The following is a 15,322-nucleotide window of genomic DNA, read 5'->3' as shown; positions in this document are numbered from 1 at the left end:
AGCAAAAGGTGCGGGCAAGAAGATACGACTTTCCACCAGCCCACTGCCTTGTTAATCAAAAAGAAGCAACACGCGTTCTTCATCTGTTCGAATTTCATCAAGGAGGTAGAGGACGATTTTAGCGTCTGGACAGAAATGGACTGCAATCCCTCTCTCCGCTTCGTACCTGTGCAAACCCTGCAGCATCCTCGTTCCCCTGAGCACACAGCTCCTCTTCAGAACGAGGCTGCAAACGCTGCCCAGCCCCGCACCCGACGGCAGGATGCTCTGAGGGGCTGAGCCCGGCAGACCCCCAGCAGATGCCCGCCCCGTCCACCGCGTCCCTTACCCGTCCACGAGCCCCTGCTGCTTGATGATCCGGTGTGACTCCTCCCTGGAGATCCTGCCGTGAAACCAGTGCTGCGTCCTGTGAATCACTGTGGGAGACAGAGACAGGTGGGTCGCCTGGGGCCCGCGCACAGCGGCTGCCCTGCGAGTTCACTCAGGTCCACATGGGGCCCGGATCTCCGTGGCCGCAGCTTTCGTGCTGCGCTCTGGGCCTGGACAACGCTGTGAAGCTCGGGGAGGGCTGGGAGCTCTTTTATTTTATTTATGTACAAAAATATCAGGCCAAGATGCCGGCGTTTACCTGTACTTAGGGTGGAAGGGTGGAGGGGGCTTTGGCTCCCGAGGATATTCATCCGTGTGCTTCGCTTCTGCAAAAGAAATCCTGGCGTTAGCACTCAGACAGCAAGCCACCTGGGACACAGCTGGGGTGGGGAGCTGGCGAGGGGACAGGGCCCTCGACCATGGAATGACAGACACCTCAGCCCCATGTGACCACAAGGACAGACAGCTTACAGGTGGCAGTTGTTAAAAACAAAACCAGAAGCATCCCCATCCTGGTATATTTCTAAGGATTCCAGTATGGAAGCAGAGACGTGTTTGTCACACAGAAGACAGGAAGTGAAATTCCCAATACATCTTAGGAGAAAAGCACGAGATTTTCCAGGGAACTCAGGCAGGTCCGAACACTGCTCGTGGCTTTGGGTGCATTCTCCTTTGCTGCGCAATCTGAGGCTGAAGGAGGGCGACGCTTTCGGAGCCAGAGCTGTGGGCTCGTGTTCTGTACACTGTCTTTAAAGCTCAGAAAAGCTTGGAAGTTGGGAGATATTTGTCCATCTGGAGATTAGGAACTTGGGCCTCAGAGTAAAAAGACCGTTCAAGGCTGTGGAGCTAGTTAGAGGTCGGGCCACACTGGGAACACTGGGCCTCACGCTGTGCCTGCCCGGGAGACTCATCGGCAGGAACGGGGCTGCGAGTCGAGGGACCCCAGGGTTCTGCTCCTTGCCCCTCCCCCCACGGGAGCCCAGGAGGGCCAAGGCTTCCTGCAGCTGAGAACTCACAGCCACCCACCCTCCCAGCCTCTCACCCCCTGACGCCAGCACACAGCCATTCCTCTGGGGGCAGATGAGGGGTGGAGTGGCCACCGTGAGGGAGCCCGTCCTGGCGGGACAGGGCCATGGCCTTACCCTCCAGGCGTGGCCTTCTTCCAGGGCTGCACTCTGGGCCTCAGCCGGGTTCTCGATCACTCTTCCCGTTTGCCCAGAAAAATCCATGGCCACAAGGGAGTTCTCAGAGACACTGCGCTGGAAACGAGAGGCCGTGAGTTCTTAAGATGCAGGGAAACAGCCAGGGCAGCAGGTGGGAACCTTGGCACAGAACAGCCGTGCCTGGGGAGGGGCAGGAGAGGACAGGCAGGCCCCTCCACATCTCAACTCTCTAAGGATCAGATGGAACATTCAGTGCCTGAAGTGCCCCTGGACTAAAAATGGCTTGGGTTTTTCTCAAGAAGAAGAAACGTTCCAATCCTCTCGGGGTATTCGAAGGCCACTGGTGAGGCTGCTGGAACCCACAGGATTGGGACTGTGTGGTCTTTCACGGGGTCCCAAACGTGCACTAAAACCCGTCAAAGAAATGGAAACGTCAAGTGCAAGCCAGTCCTCACCATCAGCCAAGTCCTTCCTCGGGTAAGTTAGTTCAGGGAAACACAGGGACTCTTTCTGTGGGCTAGTTTGACATCTAGGAACGGACATCAAGGGACTGTTAAGTTCGTAGTTAGAGAGGATGAAGCATTTCTGCACCTCTGGGAACTAAAATCCATCCTGAGAACACAAGATGACTCACTACAGTCTCAATTCTCACAGAGAAAGACTTAAGCATCATGGTCAACAGCACCGCGGGTCCCACAGCTGAAATGGACAAAAGCAAAGGTGGGAAGGCAGGTGCTCAGTGGAGCTGAGAGTTGCTGTCGACATTTCTGAGCACGTGAACAGAGAGCCCTTAAATGGTGCCATCTACTGAGGCAACCCTGCGGGGAGATGTGGGGACAGGGTGAGGGTGGCAGAGGAATGTGCTCCCGGCAGGCACACTGTGGGGACGACCAAGTCCACCTTCTGGGGAACGCAAGGTGGTGAGATATTCTGCCTTCTCTGAAACGCACTAGCTCGTTCTGCAGCTTCTCTGGTCAGCCTCGTGGGAAACGAGATGTCCACAGCACACGCTGACGCAGCAGCTGAGAAGGAACCTGGTTGGGGGCTGGCAGCTTTACTTACCACTGGAGTTGAGAAGGCGGACAGCACGGCCTTCCTCTGCTGAGGGATCCTGTAGTTCTGGTAAAGGAGCATTCCATACTGCAGGGGAAAGGAAGGCCAGGGTCAGCCACCGGGGGGGCCCGGGAGCCCCCAAAGCCCCAAACGTGGCAAACCCGTGGCCGTGGGTGGGGGGCAACAGTCATACAGAACAGTGAGCAACCCCTGCCAACAGCCTGGTGAACTCAAGAACAAACACCCAACAGAGCACTGTCTCTGAGGCCTGCCACCGCCAACACTCCACAGACAGTTACCGCTGACTGTCTTGGGATCCTGGGTGGGCAGGAAGTAAGCAGGGCAATAACAAGGTAACAGTGATGAGAGAAGAACAACAACTAACCTGACTGAATGTTGCTACAGGCAAAGTTCTCTTCTAAGTGCTTTATGCTGCTCTTTTATTTAATCTTCTCCATTTTATGAAATATGTACTTTATCCCCATGGTACAAATAACAGAATACAAAGAAGTGAAGCAAGTTGCTCAAGGTCATGGTAAAGTAGGGATTCAGGATCTGAATGTACAAGCCTGTTCCCAAACCAGCGCTCTTCCTAACCACCAGCCGCCCTGCCCAACCAGCTCAGTGTCTCATGCTTTATTTCCCCAGGAAATAAGCACTACGGGTCCTGCAAAGTCTCGTACACTCCCAACATCCCAACCTACGCTCCCCAATTACCCGCTCAAACCACACAGAAAAGGAAAAAGGTCAGGAAGAGAAAACTCTGGTATCAAGTGGGCTGCAGCTTCCTCTTCACTGTCCTTTATGGAGGTAAGCTCATTTCCAGCTTGAGGCCCTGCAGTAGTCATTTCTGAAGTTAACACATTTGGAACACGATGAAAAGGTCTAACACAGGTACAACTGCACTCCCATGAGAGGGGAAGAGAGAGAATGGGTTAGAAGAAATGTTTAAGATAAGGACCAAGAATTTTCCAAAACTAAAAAAAACCCCACCAAACTACAGAATTTAGGAGTGGGATAAAAACGAAACAAAAACGAACAAACAAATAAACAAAACCACCCAGGAACATCATGGAAAACAGAGACAAAGAGAAAACATTGAAAGCAACTGGAGGAAGACACATTTTACTTTCACGGAAGCTATGAGAGGAGGAAGAGCTGACTTTTTAACTTGAATAATGGGAGTTAGAAGACAATGGGATAGGTGAAATGCAGGAGAAAATAACCTCTAACCGAGGATTCGACCATCAGTAAAAAGTTCCTTCAATAATGAAAATAAGAGAAAAAATATACCAAACAAAAATGGAGAGATTTTTGTTGCCAACAGGCCCATACACAAACAGCTGCTGAGTGGAATTCTGGTCCCAGAGAGAAGAATATAGACTCAGGGAACAACAAACTGCAGGGGAGACCTTCAAGATGGTGGAGGAGTGAGATTTGGAGATCGCCTTCCTCCCCACAAATACATAAGAAATACATCTACATGTGGAACAACTCCTACAGAACACCTACTGAATGCTGGCAGAAGACCTCAGACTTCCCAAAAGGCAAGAAAGTCCCCATGTACCTGGGGAGGGCAAAAGAAAAAAAAAAGCACAGAGACAAAAGAATAGGGACAGGACCTGCACCTCTGGGAGGGAGCCGTGAAGGAGGAAAAGTTTCCACACACTAGGAGCCCCTTCGTGGGCAGGGACTGCGGGTGGCAGACGGGGAAGCTTCAGAGCCACAGAGGAGAGCACAGCAACAGGGGTGCGGAGGGCAAAGTGGAGAGATTCTTGCACAGAGGATCGGTGCCGACCGGCACTCACCAGCCCGAGAGGCTTGTCTGCTCATCTGCCGGGACAGGTGGGGGCTGGGAGCTGAGGCTCGGACTTCGGAGGTCGGAGCGCAGGGAGAGGACTGGGGTTGGCTGCATGAACACAGCCTGAAGGGGGCTAGTGCACCACAGCTAGCAGGGAGGGAGTCTGGGAAAAAGTCTGGAACTGCCTAAGAGTCAAGAGACCATTTTGTCAGGGTGTGTGAGGAGAGGGGATTCCGAGCACCACCTAAACGAGCTCCAGAGACAGGCATGAGCCACGGCTATCAGCGTGGACACTAGAGACGGTCATGAAACGCTAAGGCTGCTGCTGCAGCCACGAAGAAGCCTGTGTGCAAGAACATGTCACTATCCACACTGCCCCTCCCGGGAGCCTGTGCAGCCCACCACTGCCAGGGTCCTGGGATACAGGGACAACTTCCACAGGAGAACGAACACACAGCGCGCCTCAGGCTGTAGCAACGTCACGCCGGCCTCTGCCACCGCAGGCTCACCCTGCATTCCATACACTCCCTCCCACGCCCCCCGCCTGAGTGAGCCAAAGCTCCCTAATCAGCTGCTACTTTAACCCCGTCCTGTCTGAGCGAAGAACAGACGTCCTCCGGCGACCTACACGCAGAGGCGGGGCCGAATCCAAAGCTGAGCCCCAGGAGCTGTGTGAACAAAGAAGAGAAAGGGGAATCTCTCCCAGCAGCCTCAGGAGCAGCGGATTAAAGCTCCGCAATCAACTTGATGTACCCTGCATCTGTGGAATACCCGAATAGACAATGAATTATCCCAAAATTGAGGCGGTGAACTTTGCGAGCAATGATATATATATATGTGTTTCCCTTTTTCTCTTTTTGTGAGTGTGTATGTGTATGCTTCTTTGTGTGACTTTGTCTGTATAGCTTTGCCTTTACCATTTGTCCTAGGGCTCTGTCTGTTTTTTTTTTTTTTTTCTTAGTATAGTTTTTAGTGCTTGTTATCATTGGTGGATTTGTTTTTTGGTTTGGTTGCTCTCTTCTTTCTTCCTTGCTTTTTTTAATTACTTAAAACTTTTTTTTTATTTTTAATAACTATTTTTTTTTATTTTAATAACTTTATTTTCTTTCTTTCTTTCTTTTCTTCTGAGCTGTGTGGCTGACAGGGTCTTGGTGCTCTGGTTGGGTATCAGGCCTGTGCCTCTGAGGTGGGAGAGCTGAGTTCAGGATATTGGTCCACTAGAGACCTCCTGGCTCCACATAATACCAAACAGTGAAAGCTCTCCCAGAGATCTCCATCTCAGGGCTACGACCCAGATCCACTCAACGACCAGCAAGCTACAGTGCTGGACAACCTATGCCAAACAATTAGCAAGACAGGAACAGAAACCCACCCATTAGCAGAGAGGCTGCCTAAAATCATAGTAAGGTCACAGACACCCCAAAACACAACACCGGACATGGTCCTGCCCACCAGAAAGACAAGATCCAGCCTCATCCACCAGAACATAGGCACTGGTCCCCTCCACCAGGAAGCCTACACAACCCACTGAACCAACCTTAGCCACTGGGGGCAGACAGTGAAAACAACAAGAACTACGAAACTGCAGCCTGCGAAAAAGAGACCCCAAACACAGTAAGTTAAGCAAAATGAGAAGACAGAAAAACACACAGCAGATGAAGGAGCAAGGTAAACACCCACCAGACTTAACAAATGAAGAGGTAATAGGCAGTCTACCTGAAAAAGAATTCAGAATAATGATAGTGAAGATGATTCAAAATTGTGGAAATAGAATGGAGAAAATGCAAGAAACATTTAACAAGGACCTAGAAGAACTAAAGATGAAACAAGCAACGATGAACAACACAATAAATGAAATTAAAAACACTCTAGAAGGGATCAATAGCAGAATAACTGAGGCAGAAGAACGGATAAGTGACCTGGAAGATAAAATAGTGGAAATAACTACTGCAGAGCAGAATAAAGAAAAAAGAATGAAAAGAACTGAGGACAGTCTCAGAGACCTCTGGGACAACATTAAACGCACCAACATTTGAATTATAAGCGTCCCAGAAGTAGAAGAGAAAAAAAAGGGGACTGAGAAAATATGTGAAGAGATTATAGTTGAAAACTTCCCTAATATGGGAAAGGAAATAGTTAATCAAGTCCAGAAAGTGCAGAGAGTCCCACACAGGATAAATCCAAGGAGAAACACGCCAAGACACATATTAATCAAAGTATCAAAAATTAAATACAAAGAACAAATATTAAAAGCAGCAAAGGAAAAACAACAAATAACAGACAAGGGAATCCCCATAAGGTTAATAGCTGATCTTTCAGCAGAAACTCTGCAAGCCAGAAGGGACTGGCAGAACATATTTAAAGTGATAAAAGGGAAAAACCTGCAACCAAGATTACTCTACACAGCAAGGATCTCATTTAGATTCGATGGAGAAATCAAAACCTTTACAGACAAGCAAAAGCTAAGAGAATTCAGCACCACCAAACCAGCTTTACAGTAAATGCTAAAGGAACTTTTCTAGGCAGGAAACACAAGAGAAGGAAAACAACTATAATAACTAACCCAAAACAATTAAGAAAATGGTAGTAGGAACATACATATCAATAATTACCTTAAATGTAAATGGACTAAATGCTCCAACCAAAAGACACAGACTGGCTGAATGGATACAAAAACAAGACCCGTACACATGCTGTCTACAAGAGACCCACTTCAGACCTAGGGACACATACAGACCGAAAGTGAGGGGATGGAAAAAGATATTCCATGCAAATGGAAACCAAAAGAAAGCTGGAGTAGCAACTCTCATATCAGACAAAATAGACTTTAAAACAAAGACTACTACAAGAGACAAAGAAAGACACTACATAATGATCAAGGGATCAATCCAAGAAGAAGATATAACAATTGTAAATATTTATTCACCAAACATAGGACCACCTCAATACATAAGGCAAATGCTAACAGCCATAAAAGGGGAAATCGACAGTAACACAATCATAGTAGGGGACTTTAACACCCCACTTTCACCAATGGACAGATGATCCAAAATGAAAATAAATAAGGAAACACAAGCTTTAAATGATACATTAAACAAGATGGACTTAACTGATAATTATAGGACACTACATCCAAAAACAGAATACACTTTCTTCTCAAGTGCTTATGGAACATTCTCCAGGAGAGATCATATCTTGGGTCACAAATCAAGCTTTGGTAAATTTAAGAAAATTGAAATTGTATCAAGTATCTTTTCAACCACAATGTTGTGAAAATAGATATCAATTACAGGAAAAAATCTGTAAAAAATACAAATACATGGAGGCTACACAATACACTACTTAAGAACAAAGAGATCACTGAAGAAATCAAAGAGGAAATCAAAAAATACCTAGAAACAAATGACAAAGAAAACATGATGACCCAAAACCTATGGCATGCAGCAAAAGCAGTTCTAAGAGGGAAGTTTATAACAATACAATCCTATCTCAAGAAACAAGAAAAATCTCAAATAAACAACCTAACCTTGCACCTAAAGCAATTAGAGAAAGAAGAACCAAAAAACCCCAAAGTTAGGAGAAGGAAAGAAATCATAAAGATCAGATCAGAAATGAATGAAACAGGAATGAAGGAAACAATAGCAAAGATCAATAAAACTAAAAGCTGGTTCTTTGAGAAGATAAACAAAATAGACAAACCATTAGCAAGTCTCATCAAGAAAAAAAGGGAGAAGACTCAAATCAATAGAATTAGAAATGAAAAAGGAGAAGTAACAACTGACACTGCAGAAATACAAAGGATCATGAGATTACTACAGGCAACTCTATGCCAATAAAATGGACAACCTGGAAGAAATGCACAAATTCTCAGAAATGCACAACCTGCCAAGACTGAATCAGGAAGAAACAGAAAATATGAATAGACCAATCACAAGCACTGAAATTGAAACTGTGATTAAAAATCTTCCAACAAACAAAAGCCCAGGACCAGATGGCTTCACAGGCGAATTCTATCACGCATTTAGAGAAGAGCTAACACCTATCCTTCTCAAACTCTTCCAAAATATAGCAGAGGGAGGAACACTCCCAAACTCATTCTACGAGGCCACCATCACCTTGATACCAAAACCAGACAAGGATGTCACAAAGAAAGAAATCTACAAGCCAGTATCACTGATGAACATAGATGTTAAAATCCTCTACAAAATACTAGCAAACAGAATCCAAAAGCACATTAAAAGGATCATACACCATGATCAAGTGGGATTTATCCCAGGAATGCAAGGATTCTTCAATATATGCAAATCAATCAATGTGATACACCATTTTAACAAATTGAAGGACAAAAACCATAAGATCATCTCAATAGATGCAGAAAAAGCTTTCGACAAAATTCAACAACTATTTATAATAAAAACCCTCTGGAAAGTAGGCATAGAGGGAACTTACCTCAACATAATAAAGGAGATATATGACAAACCCACAGCCAACACTGTTCCCAATGGTGAAAAACTGAAAACACTTCCACTAAGATCAGGAACAAGACAAGGTTGCCCACTCCCACCACTATTATTCAACATAGTTGTGGAAGTTTTAGCCACAGCCATAGAGAAGAAGAAGAAATAAAAGGAATCCAAATAGGAAAAGAAGAAGTAAAGCTGTCACTGTTTGCAGATGACATGATACTATACATAGAGAATCCTAAAGATACTACCAGAAAAGTACTAGAGCTAATCAATGAATTTAGTAAAGTAGCAGGATACAAAATTAATGCACAGAAATCTTTTGCATTCCTATACACTAATGATGAAAAATTTGAAAGAGAAATTAAGGAAACACTTCCATTTACCACTGCAAAAAAAAAGAATAAAATACCTAGGAATAAACCTACCTACGGAAACCAAAGACCTGTATGCAGAAAACTATAAGACACTGATTAAAGAAATTAAAGATGATACAAACAGATGGAGAGATATACCATGTTCTTGGATTGGAAGAATCAACATTGTGAAAATGACTATACTACCCAAAGCAATCTACAGATTCAATGCAATCCCTATCAAACCACCAATGGCATTTTTCATAGAACTCAACAAAAAAATTCACAATTTGCATGGAAACATAAAAGACACCGAGGAGCCAAAGCAATCTTGAGAAAGAAAAAAGGAGCTGGAGGAATCAGGCTCCCTGACTTCAGACTATGCTACAAAGCTACAGTAATCAAGACAGTATGGTACTGGCACAAAAACAGAAACACAGATCAATGGAACAGGATAGAAAGCCCAGAGATAAACCCACACACATATGGTCACCTTATTTTTGATGAAGAAGGCAAGAATATACAATGGAGAAAAGACAGCCTCTTCAATAAGTGGTGTTGGGAAAATTGGACGCTACATGTAAAAGAATGAAATTAGAACGCTCCCTAACACCATACACAAAAATAAACTCAAAATGGATTAAAGATCTAAATGTAATAAGGCCAGACACTATAAAACTCTTAGAGGAGAACACAGGCAGAACACTCTATGACATAAATCACAGCAAGATCCTTTTTGACCCACCTCCTAGAGAAATGGAAATAAAAACAAAGATAAACAAATGGGACCTAATGAAACTTAAAAGCTTTTGCACAACAAAGGAAACCATAAACAAGATGAAAAGATGACCCTCAGAATGGGAGAAAATATTTGCAAATGAAGCAACTGACAAAGGATTAATCTCCAAAATTTACAAGCAGCTCATGAAGCTCAATATCAAAAACACAAACAACCCAATCGAAAAATAGGCAGAAGACCTAAATAGACATTTCTCCAAAGAAGATATACAGATAGCCAGCAAACACATGAAAGAATGCTCAACATCACTTATCATTAGAGAAATGAAAATCTAAACTACAATGAGGTATCACCTCACACCAGTCAGAATGGCCATCATCAAAAAGTGTACAAACAATAAATGCTGGAGAGGGTGCGCAGAAAAGGGAACCCTCTTGCACTGCTGGTGGGAATGTAAATTGGTACAGCCACTATGGAGAACAGTATGGAGGTTCCTTAAAAAGCTAAAAATAGAACTACCATATGACCCAGCAATCCCACTACTGGGCATATACCCTGAGAAAACCATAATTCAAAAAGAGTCATGTACCAAAATGTTCATTGCAGCACTATTTACAATAGCCAGAACATGGAAGCAACCTAATTGTCCATCGACAGATGAATGGATAAAGAAGATGTGGCACATATATACAGTAGAATATTACTCAGCCATAAAAGGAAAAAAAATTGAGTTATTTGTAGTGAGGTGGATGGACCTAGAATCTCTCATACAGAGTGAAGTAAGTCAGAAAGAGAAAAAACAAACACCATATGCTAACACATACATATGGAATCTAAAAAAAAAAATGGTTCTGAAGAACCTAGGGGCAGGACGGAATAAAGACGCAGACATAGAGAATGGACCTGAGGACACGGGGAGGGGGAAGCATAAGCTGGGACAATGTGAGAGAGTGGCATGGACATATATACACTACCAAATGTAAAATAGATAGCTAGTGGGAAGCAGCCGCGTAGCACAGGGAGATCAGCTTGGTGCTTTGTGACCACCTAAAGGGGTGGGATAGGGAGGGTGGGAGGGAGACGCAAGAGGGAGGAGATATGGGGATATATGTATATGTATAGCTGATTCACTTTGTTATACAGCAGAAACTAACACACCATTGTAAAGCAATTACACTCCAATAAAGATGTTAAAAAAAAAAAGAACAAATTGCAGTGTCTACTTAAGATGCCATGTCCGACCAGGATTCGAAAGGACAGCACAACCCCTGAAGTGTGAAGGTGACCAAAACCTCAGCATATGGTGTTAGTCCTGGTTCTGTTACAGTTTACACAGCACTGAGCCTGAATATTCCTCAAAGCTTAGAGACAGTTTTTTTTTTTAAATGTAGCTCAATTTCTCCTTCTGGGTTTTTCAGTCAATTTTAAGGTTTTTCTGTTTTTGCAAAGAATGTCCATTTCATCTTGATTTAAAATACAATAGTAGGTGGATATGCACAGCATGTCTTCACTTTTCCCATTTTAAAAATGACTGGGTTTTACATGCCTTCCTTCATTTCTACTCTCCATGTACTTCAACTCCCCCTTGTTTCTGTCTGTCTGTGTAGAAAAGACGGGTGTCTGTGCTTGCAGTTCCCACAGGGTGGCCGGGGGTCGCTCACACACCACGCGGCACAGCGGGTGGGTGGGAGACAGAAAGCGAGATGGGGCAGGCGGGTCTCCAAAAGGCTGCAGGGGGAGATGCGCTTCGGGGATGCTGAGAACGGCCGCTGTTCCTGAACAAACATTGAAGCTGCACCCGTGTGCTAGGAACTGGCCTGCCTGCCAGGAGTTTCTGACTCTGCTTTGGAGTCAAGCGGTGGGCTTACTCTCCCTGGGGCCTGGGGCTGGGGGAGACCAGGCGAGCAGTCTGGACCTGAGCCTGTGAGTGGGAGTGACACGTGTCCCTTCTGTGGACGGGAGACCCCCTGGCTCTGCCTTCCTTTCCCCGGCTGAGGTCATGACGGGGCCACGCCACCTGCCATGTCTGAGCTGGATCCGTCTTTGCTGTTAGAGCTGCTGAGATCGGATTTTTTTTGCCATTTACCAATAACCTGAGATGCCATGTAATTCAGTCTTTTTGCCTATTTCACATATTGAGGAATTATCCAAAATTTTGCCTGAAGGGGGAAAGGGTTCTGCTACATAAAAATAAAATTTGGGAACCACTGGACTTGAGAGATCATCTTGCAGGGAAGAGGGTGAGAGGGAAGGTCTATATCAGGGACTTTCATTCTCTTAGATTTCACAAAGCAATCAAATTTGGGGGAACAAAATCTGTGACTGTCTTAAGGTTTGGCAACTAATTTGCCAAATAAGACAGCACACATACCAAAAATTAACCACTGATCTACCACTACATCAACAATTATCAACAATAGTTTACAACGTATTGTTGATGGGGCTTCCCTGGTGGCGCAGTGGTTGAGAGTCCGCCTGCCGATGCAGGGGACACGGGTTCGCGCCCCGGTCCGGGAGGATCCCACATGCCGCGGAGCAGCTGGGCCCGTGAGCCATGGCCGCTGAGCCTGCGTGTCCGGAGCCTGTGCTCCGCAACGGGAGAGGCCACAACAGTGAGAGGCCCGTGTACAGAAAAAAATATATATATATATTGTTGATAGAATGGTAGATCAGACCATCAGACTTCTGTAAAGTTTAAGGTTAACTAAGTAAAAAGGACACAGTCTCAGATTAAAGAATAAACCTGTTACCATGAGCACAATTAGCTTCGTGGGAAGCTGACCGCACTGTCCGTATTTGTTCTGTTTTGCTAGGCACTAGAGAAGATGTCTCCCCAACTTCTCAGTAGTCAGAAGACTGGCTTTTGGGGACCACAGGTCTGGACTCTGGGATCCAGAGAGGCCATGAGTTTGGCTGTGAGCGTGAAGGCAGGTGGCCCCATCAGACGGGAGGGCGGTACACACCTGAGCCATTTCCCAAGTTCTACCTGGGCTTCCTAAGAAGCCCCCCGTGGGGCGGGGTGGGGCATGGAGTCTCAGCTGGCCCATTTCCAGGCGCTCTCGCCTCACCTGTACTGCGAGGGCCGCCTTCCCCTAGGTTCTCAGGATGATTAAACGGGGTGATGTGAAGCTCTCTCAGGGCAGGTGCGAGCAGACAGCAAACATCACGGTGTTATCACCAGAGCCGGGATGCTTTGCCTCTGCTCTGTACAGCTGGTCGGCACGCCCCCGTGCCCCCCGCGAACCGTTCTGAGTTTGCGCTGCTTCTGGGTGCTGGACGCCTCCTCTTGGCTCCAGACTCCACAACGCCTGTGTGCCAGGGCTGAGGCTCCTCGGCTGCTGTCGTGGCCAACATCCACTGTAACCGTCTTCTCCATGTCAAGTAATTCATTTCAGAATCCTGTGTGCTTTTTTTTTTTTTTTAAGCTTCTTTAAGAGGCTTAGACTTTTTAAAAATTTTTATTTATTTTTTTGGGCGGCTTGCAGGATCTTAGTTCCTCAACCAGGAATTGAACCAGGGCCCCGGCAGTGAAAGCGCTGAGTTCTAACCACTGGGCCACGAGGGAGTTCCCTACAGAAACCTGTATTGATGAAGCAAAACCTCACTCTTGGGGAAGAATCTCTAGGGCAGCTTAAGAAACATCTAGAAGGTGGAGGGGGTGGGAAGGAGCCGGTAGGTAACTAACACCGTTTTCCTACTCCTTGTGCTGTCCCTGGAGTCTTTATGAAATCATTTAGGAAACAGTGGAATAGCAGGTAAAGGAACAGAAGCAGGTATTGGCCAGTTTTCTCCTCCGGAGGCTCGAGCTGTAATTTGTTTTAAAGAAAGTACACCAGTGTTGGTATGTAAAGGCACAGGACGGTCTAGGTTAATTCAAAAGAAGGCCTTCCTCTCAAAAACGCCCTGGGATTTCAATACCGTCCAAATTGTCCAATATCAGCCACCACAGACCTGCTTCCTGGCCAGAGTTGGAGACAGTGGGAGGGCAGGGCTTTACACTTCAGCTTCAGGCCCCGAGGTCTCCGACGTGCGTCCTCCACACGGGGACGTGGCACATCCAACCCACTATTGGGGAGCAAGGGTGTCGGAGGGTTAAATCTGGGGAAGGGACCTCTCACCACTCACTACAGACAAGATCTTCCCATCAACCACGAAAAGAGGCAACCCAGCGTTTCCTCGGTCTGTGGCAGCAAGACGCCCCTTGGAGGCCCAAGAACCGGCCTCTGGAGATGGTGCAGGTCCCTAGTCCAAAGCCCCCTCTGCCGACTCTGCCAACCTGGCAGGGGCGCCGTCTCGGGCTGACTCTGGCGCTGCCCATGACATCCGGCAGGCAAGGGGGAGAAACGGTTTCAAAAGAGGGGGGAGGCCAACGCAGATAACGGGAGTTTGGGTCGGTTGCCACTTTCATGCAACTCAACTTTTCTGAGCGTCTTTTCTGTTCTGAGCGCTAGGCTGTCCCAGCTCTGGGGATCTGGGGGGAGCCAAGCAGGATGACGCCCAGGCACGAGAACATGCAGAGGCCCAGCGCTGGGAGGTGAAGAGAGGGAGCCTCTCCCGGCCGGGTCCCCGCGGCCTGCGGACCGGTCTCCCCGTGGAGGAGAAGAGAGAGCGCGGACTGAGCCAGCGCTCACAATCCAAGAAGCTCGTGACGCAGCAGAGCCAGGGAAACAGCAGGCTTTTGAGAAGGTTCCCCGCTGCTTCAAAGGGCGTTAAGTCCCCGGAGCAAAGTACACGCCGTTCTGGAGGCAACGTGTGGGTGCATCACACAGAACCTGGTCTTCTGATTACGCTTCCCCCCAGAGCAAGGTGACTGGAGCCAGGGGCGGCTGGGGGCGCAGGGAGGGAGGAGACCTAGATGTGTGGAAGGGTCCCTCATTTCAGGGGCTGGTGCTGGCCATTTGGTGGAGGCAGGAGGCCCCAGGGCGTGACCAGCCAGGCCCCGCCCTCATACAGGATGGCGCTGTGGGATATGCAGGGAGCTGCTCACTCAGGGCAAGGTGGCTGGGACAACGGGGCCATGGCTGGAACTGGATGGATCTTCAGCTTTCCCGGAGGCTCCCAGTGGTGGGGTGGGTAGCAAGCGTGCTGGTTAGCGATGGACTTCTGGGGCTGAAACATCGGGGTCCTGGGCCGACTCTGCCACACGCCAGCGGCCACGTGGAACACAGTGCCCTGGGCTTCAAGACTATCACCTGTACCGGTCACACGTGTATGTACAGAGCTGCCAGGAGCAGCACATGAGGTCAGCGATGTGAGGCGCTGCCTGGCCCACAGCGGCTGCTCCAAAACGTCCATCACGTTGTGTCAACATACGCAGGGCACGCATCGTTAGCACTAACAGTACCGGCATCGCTGCCACTGTGAGCTCGGCCCGCTTC

The 15,322-nt window shown here is 47.3% G+C and overlaps 1 protein-coding gene across 4 annotated transcripts in view; it reads right to left on the bottom strand.

Annotated features, from left to right (window-relative positions):
• Nucleotides 1-15,322, bottom strand: part of GRB10 (growth factor receptor bound protein 10) — a 188,523-nt gene that overhangs the window by 8,865 nt on the left and 164,336 nt on the right. For all 4 annotated transcript variants that reach the window (XM_060108876.1, XM_060108877.1, XM_060108875.1 and 1 more), the window contains 4 exons: nt 2,595-2,672; nt 1,512-1,628; nt 629-695; nt 329-416 (listed from right to left, as the gene is read on the bottom strand). In XM_060108876.1, coding sequence (XP_059964859.1) covers nt 329-416; nt 629-695; nt 1,512-1,628; nt 2,595-2,672 — 350 coding nt within the window. The remainder of the gene's footprint in view (nt 1-328; nt 417-628; nt 696-1,511; nt 1,629-2,594; nt 2,673-15,322) is intronic.

This window comes from Mesoplodon densirostris, chromosome 9 (assembly GCF_025265405.1).
Source record: "Mesoplodon densirostris isolate mMesDen1 chromosome 9, mMesDen1 primary haplotype, whole genome shotgun sequence".
NCBI classification, from domain to species: Eukaryota; Metazoa; Chordata; class Mammalia; order Artiodactyla; family Ziphiidae; genus Mesoplodon; species Mesoplodon densirostris.
This window is presented reverse-complemented; position numbering and strand designations above follow the sequence as displayed.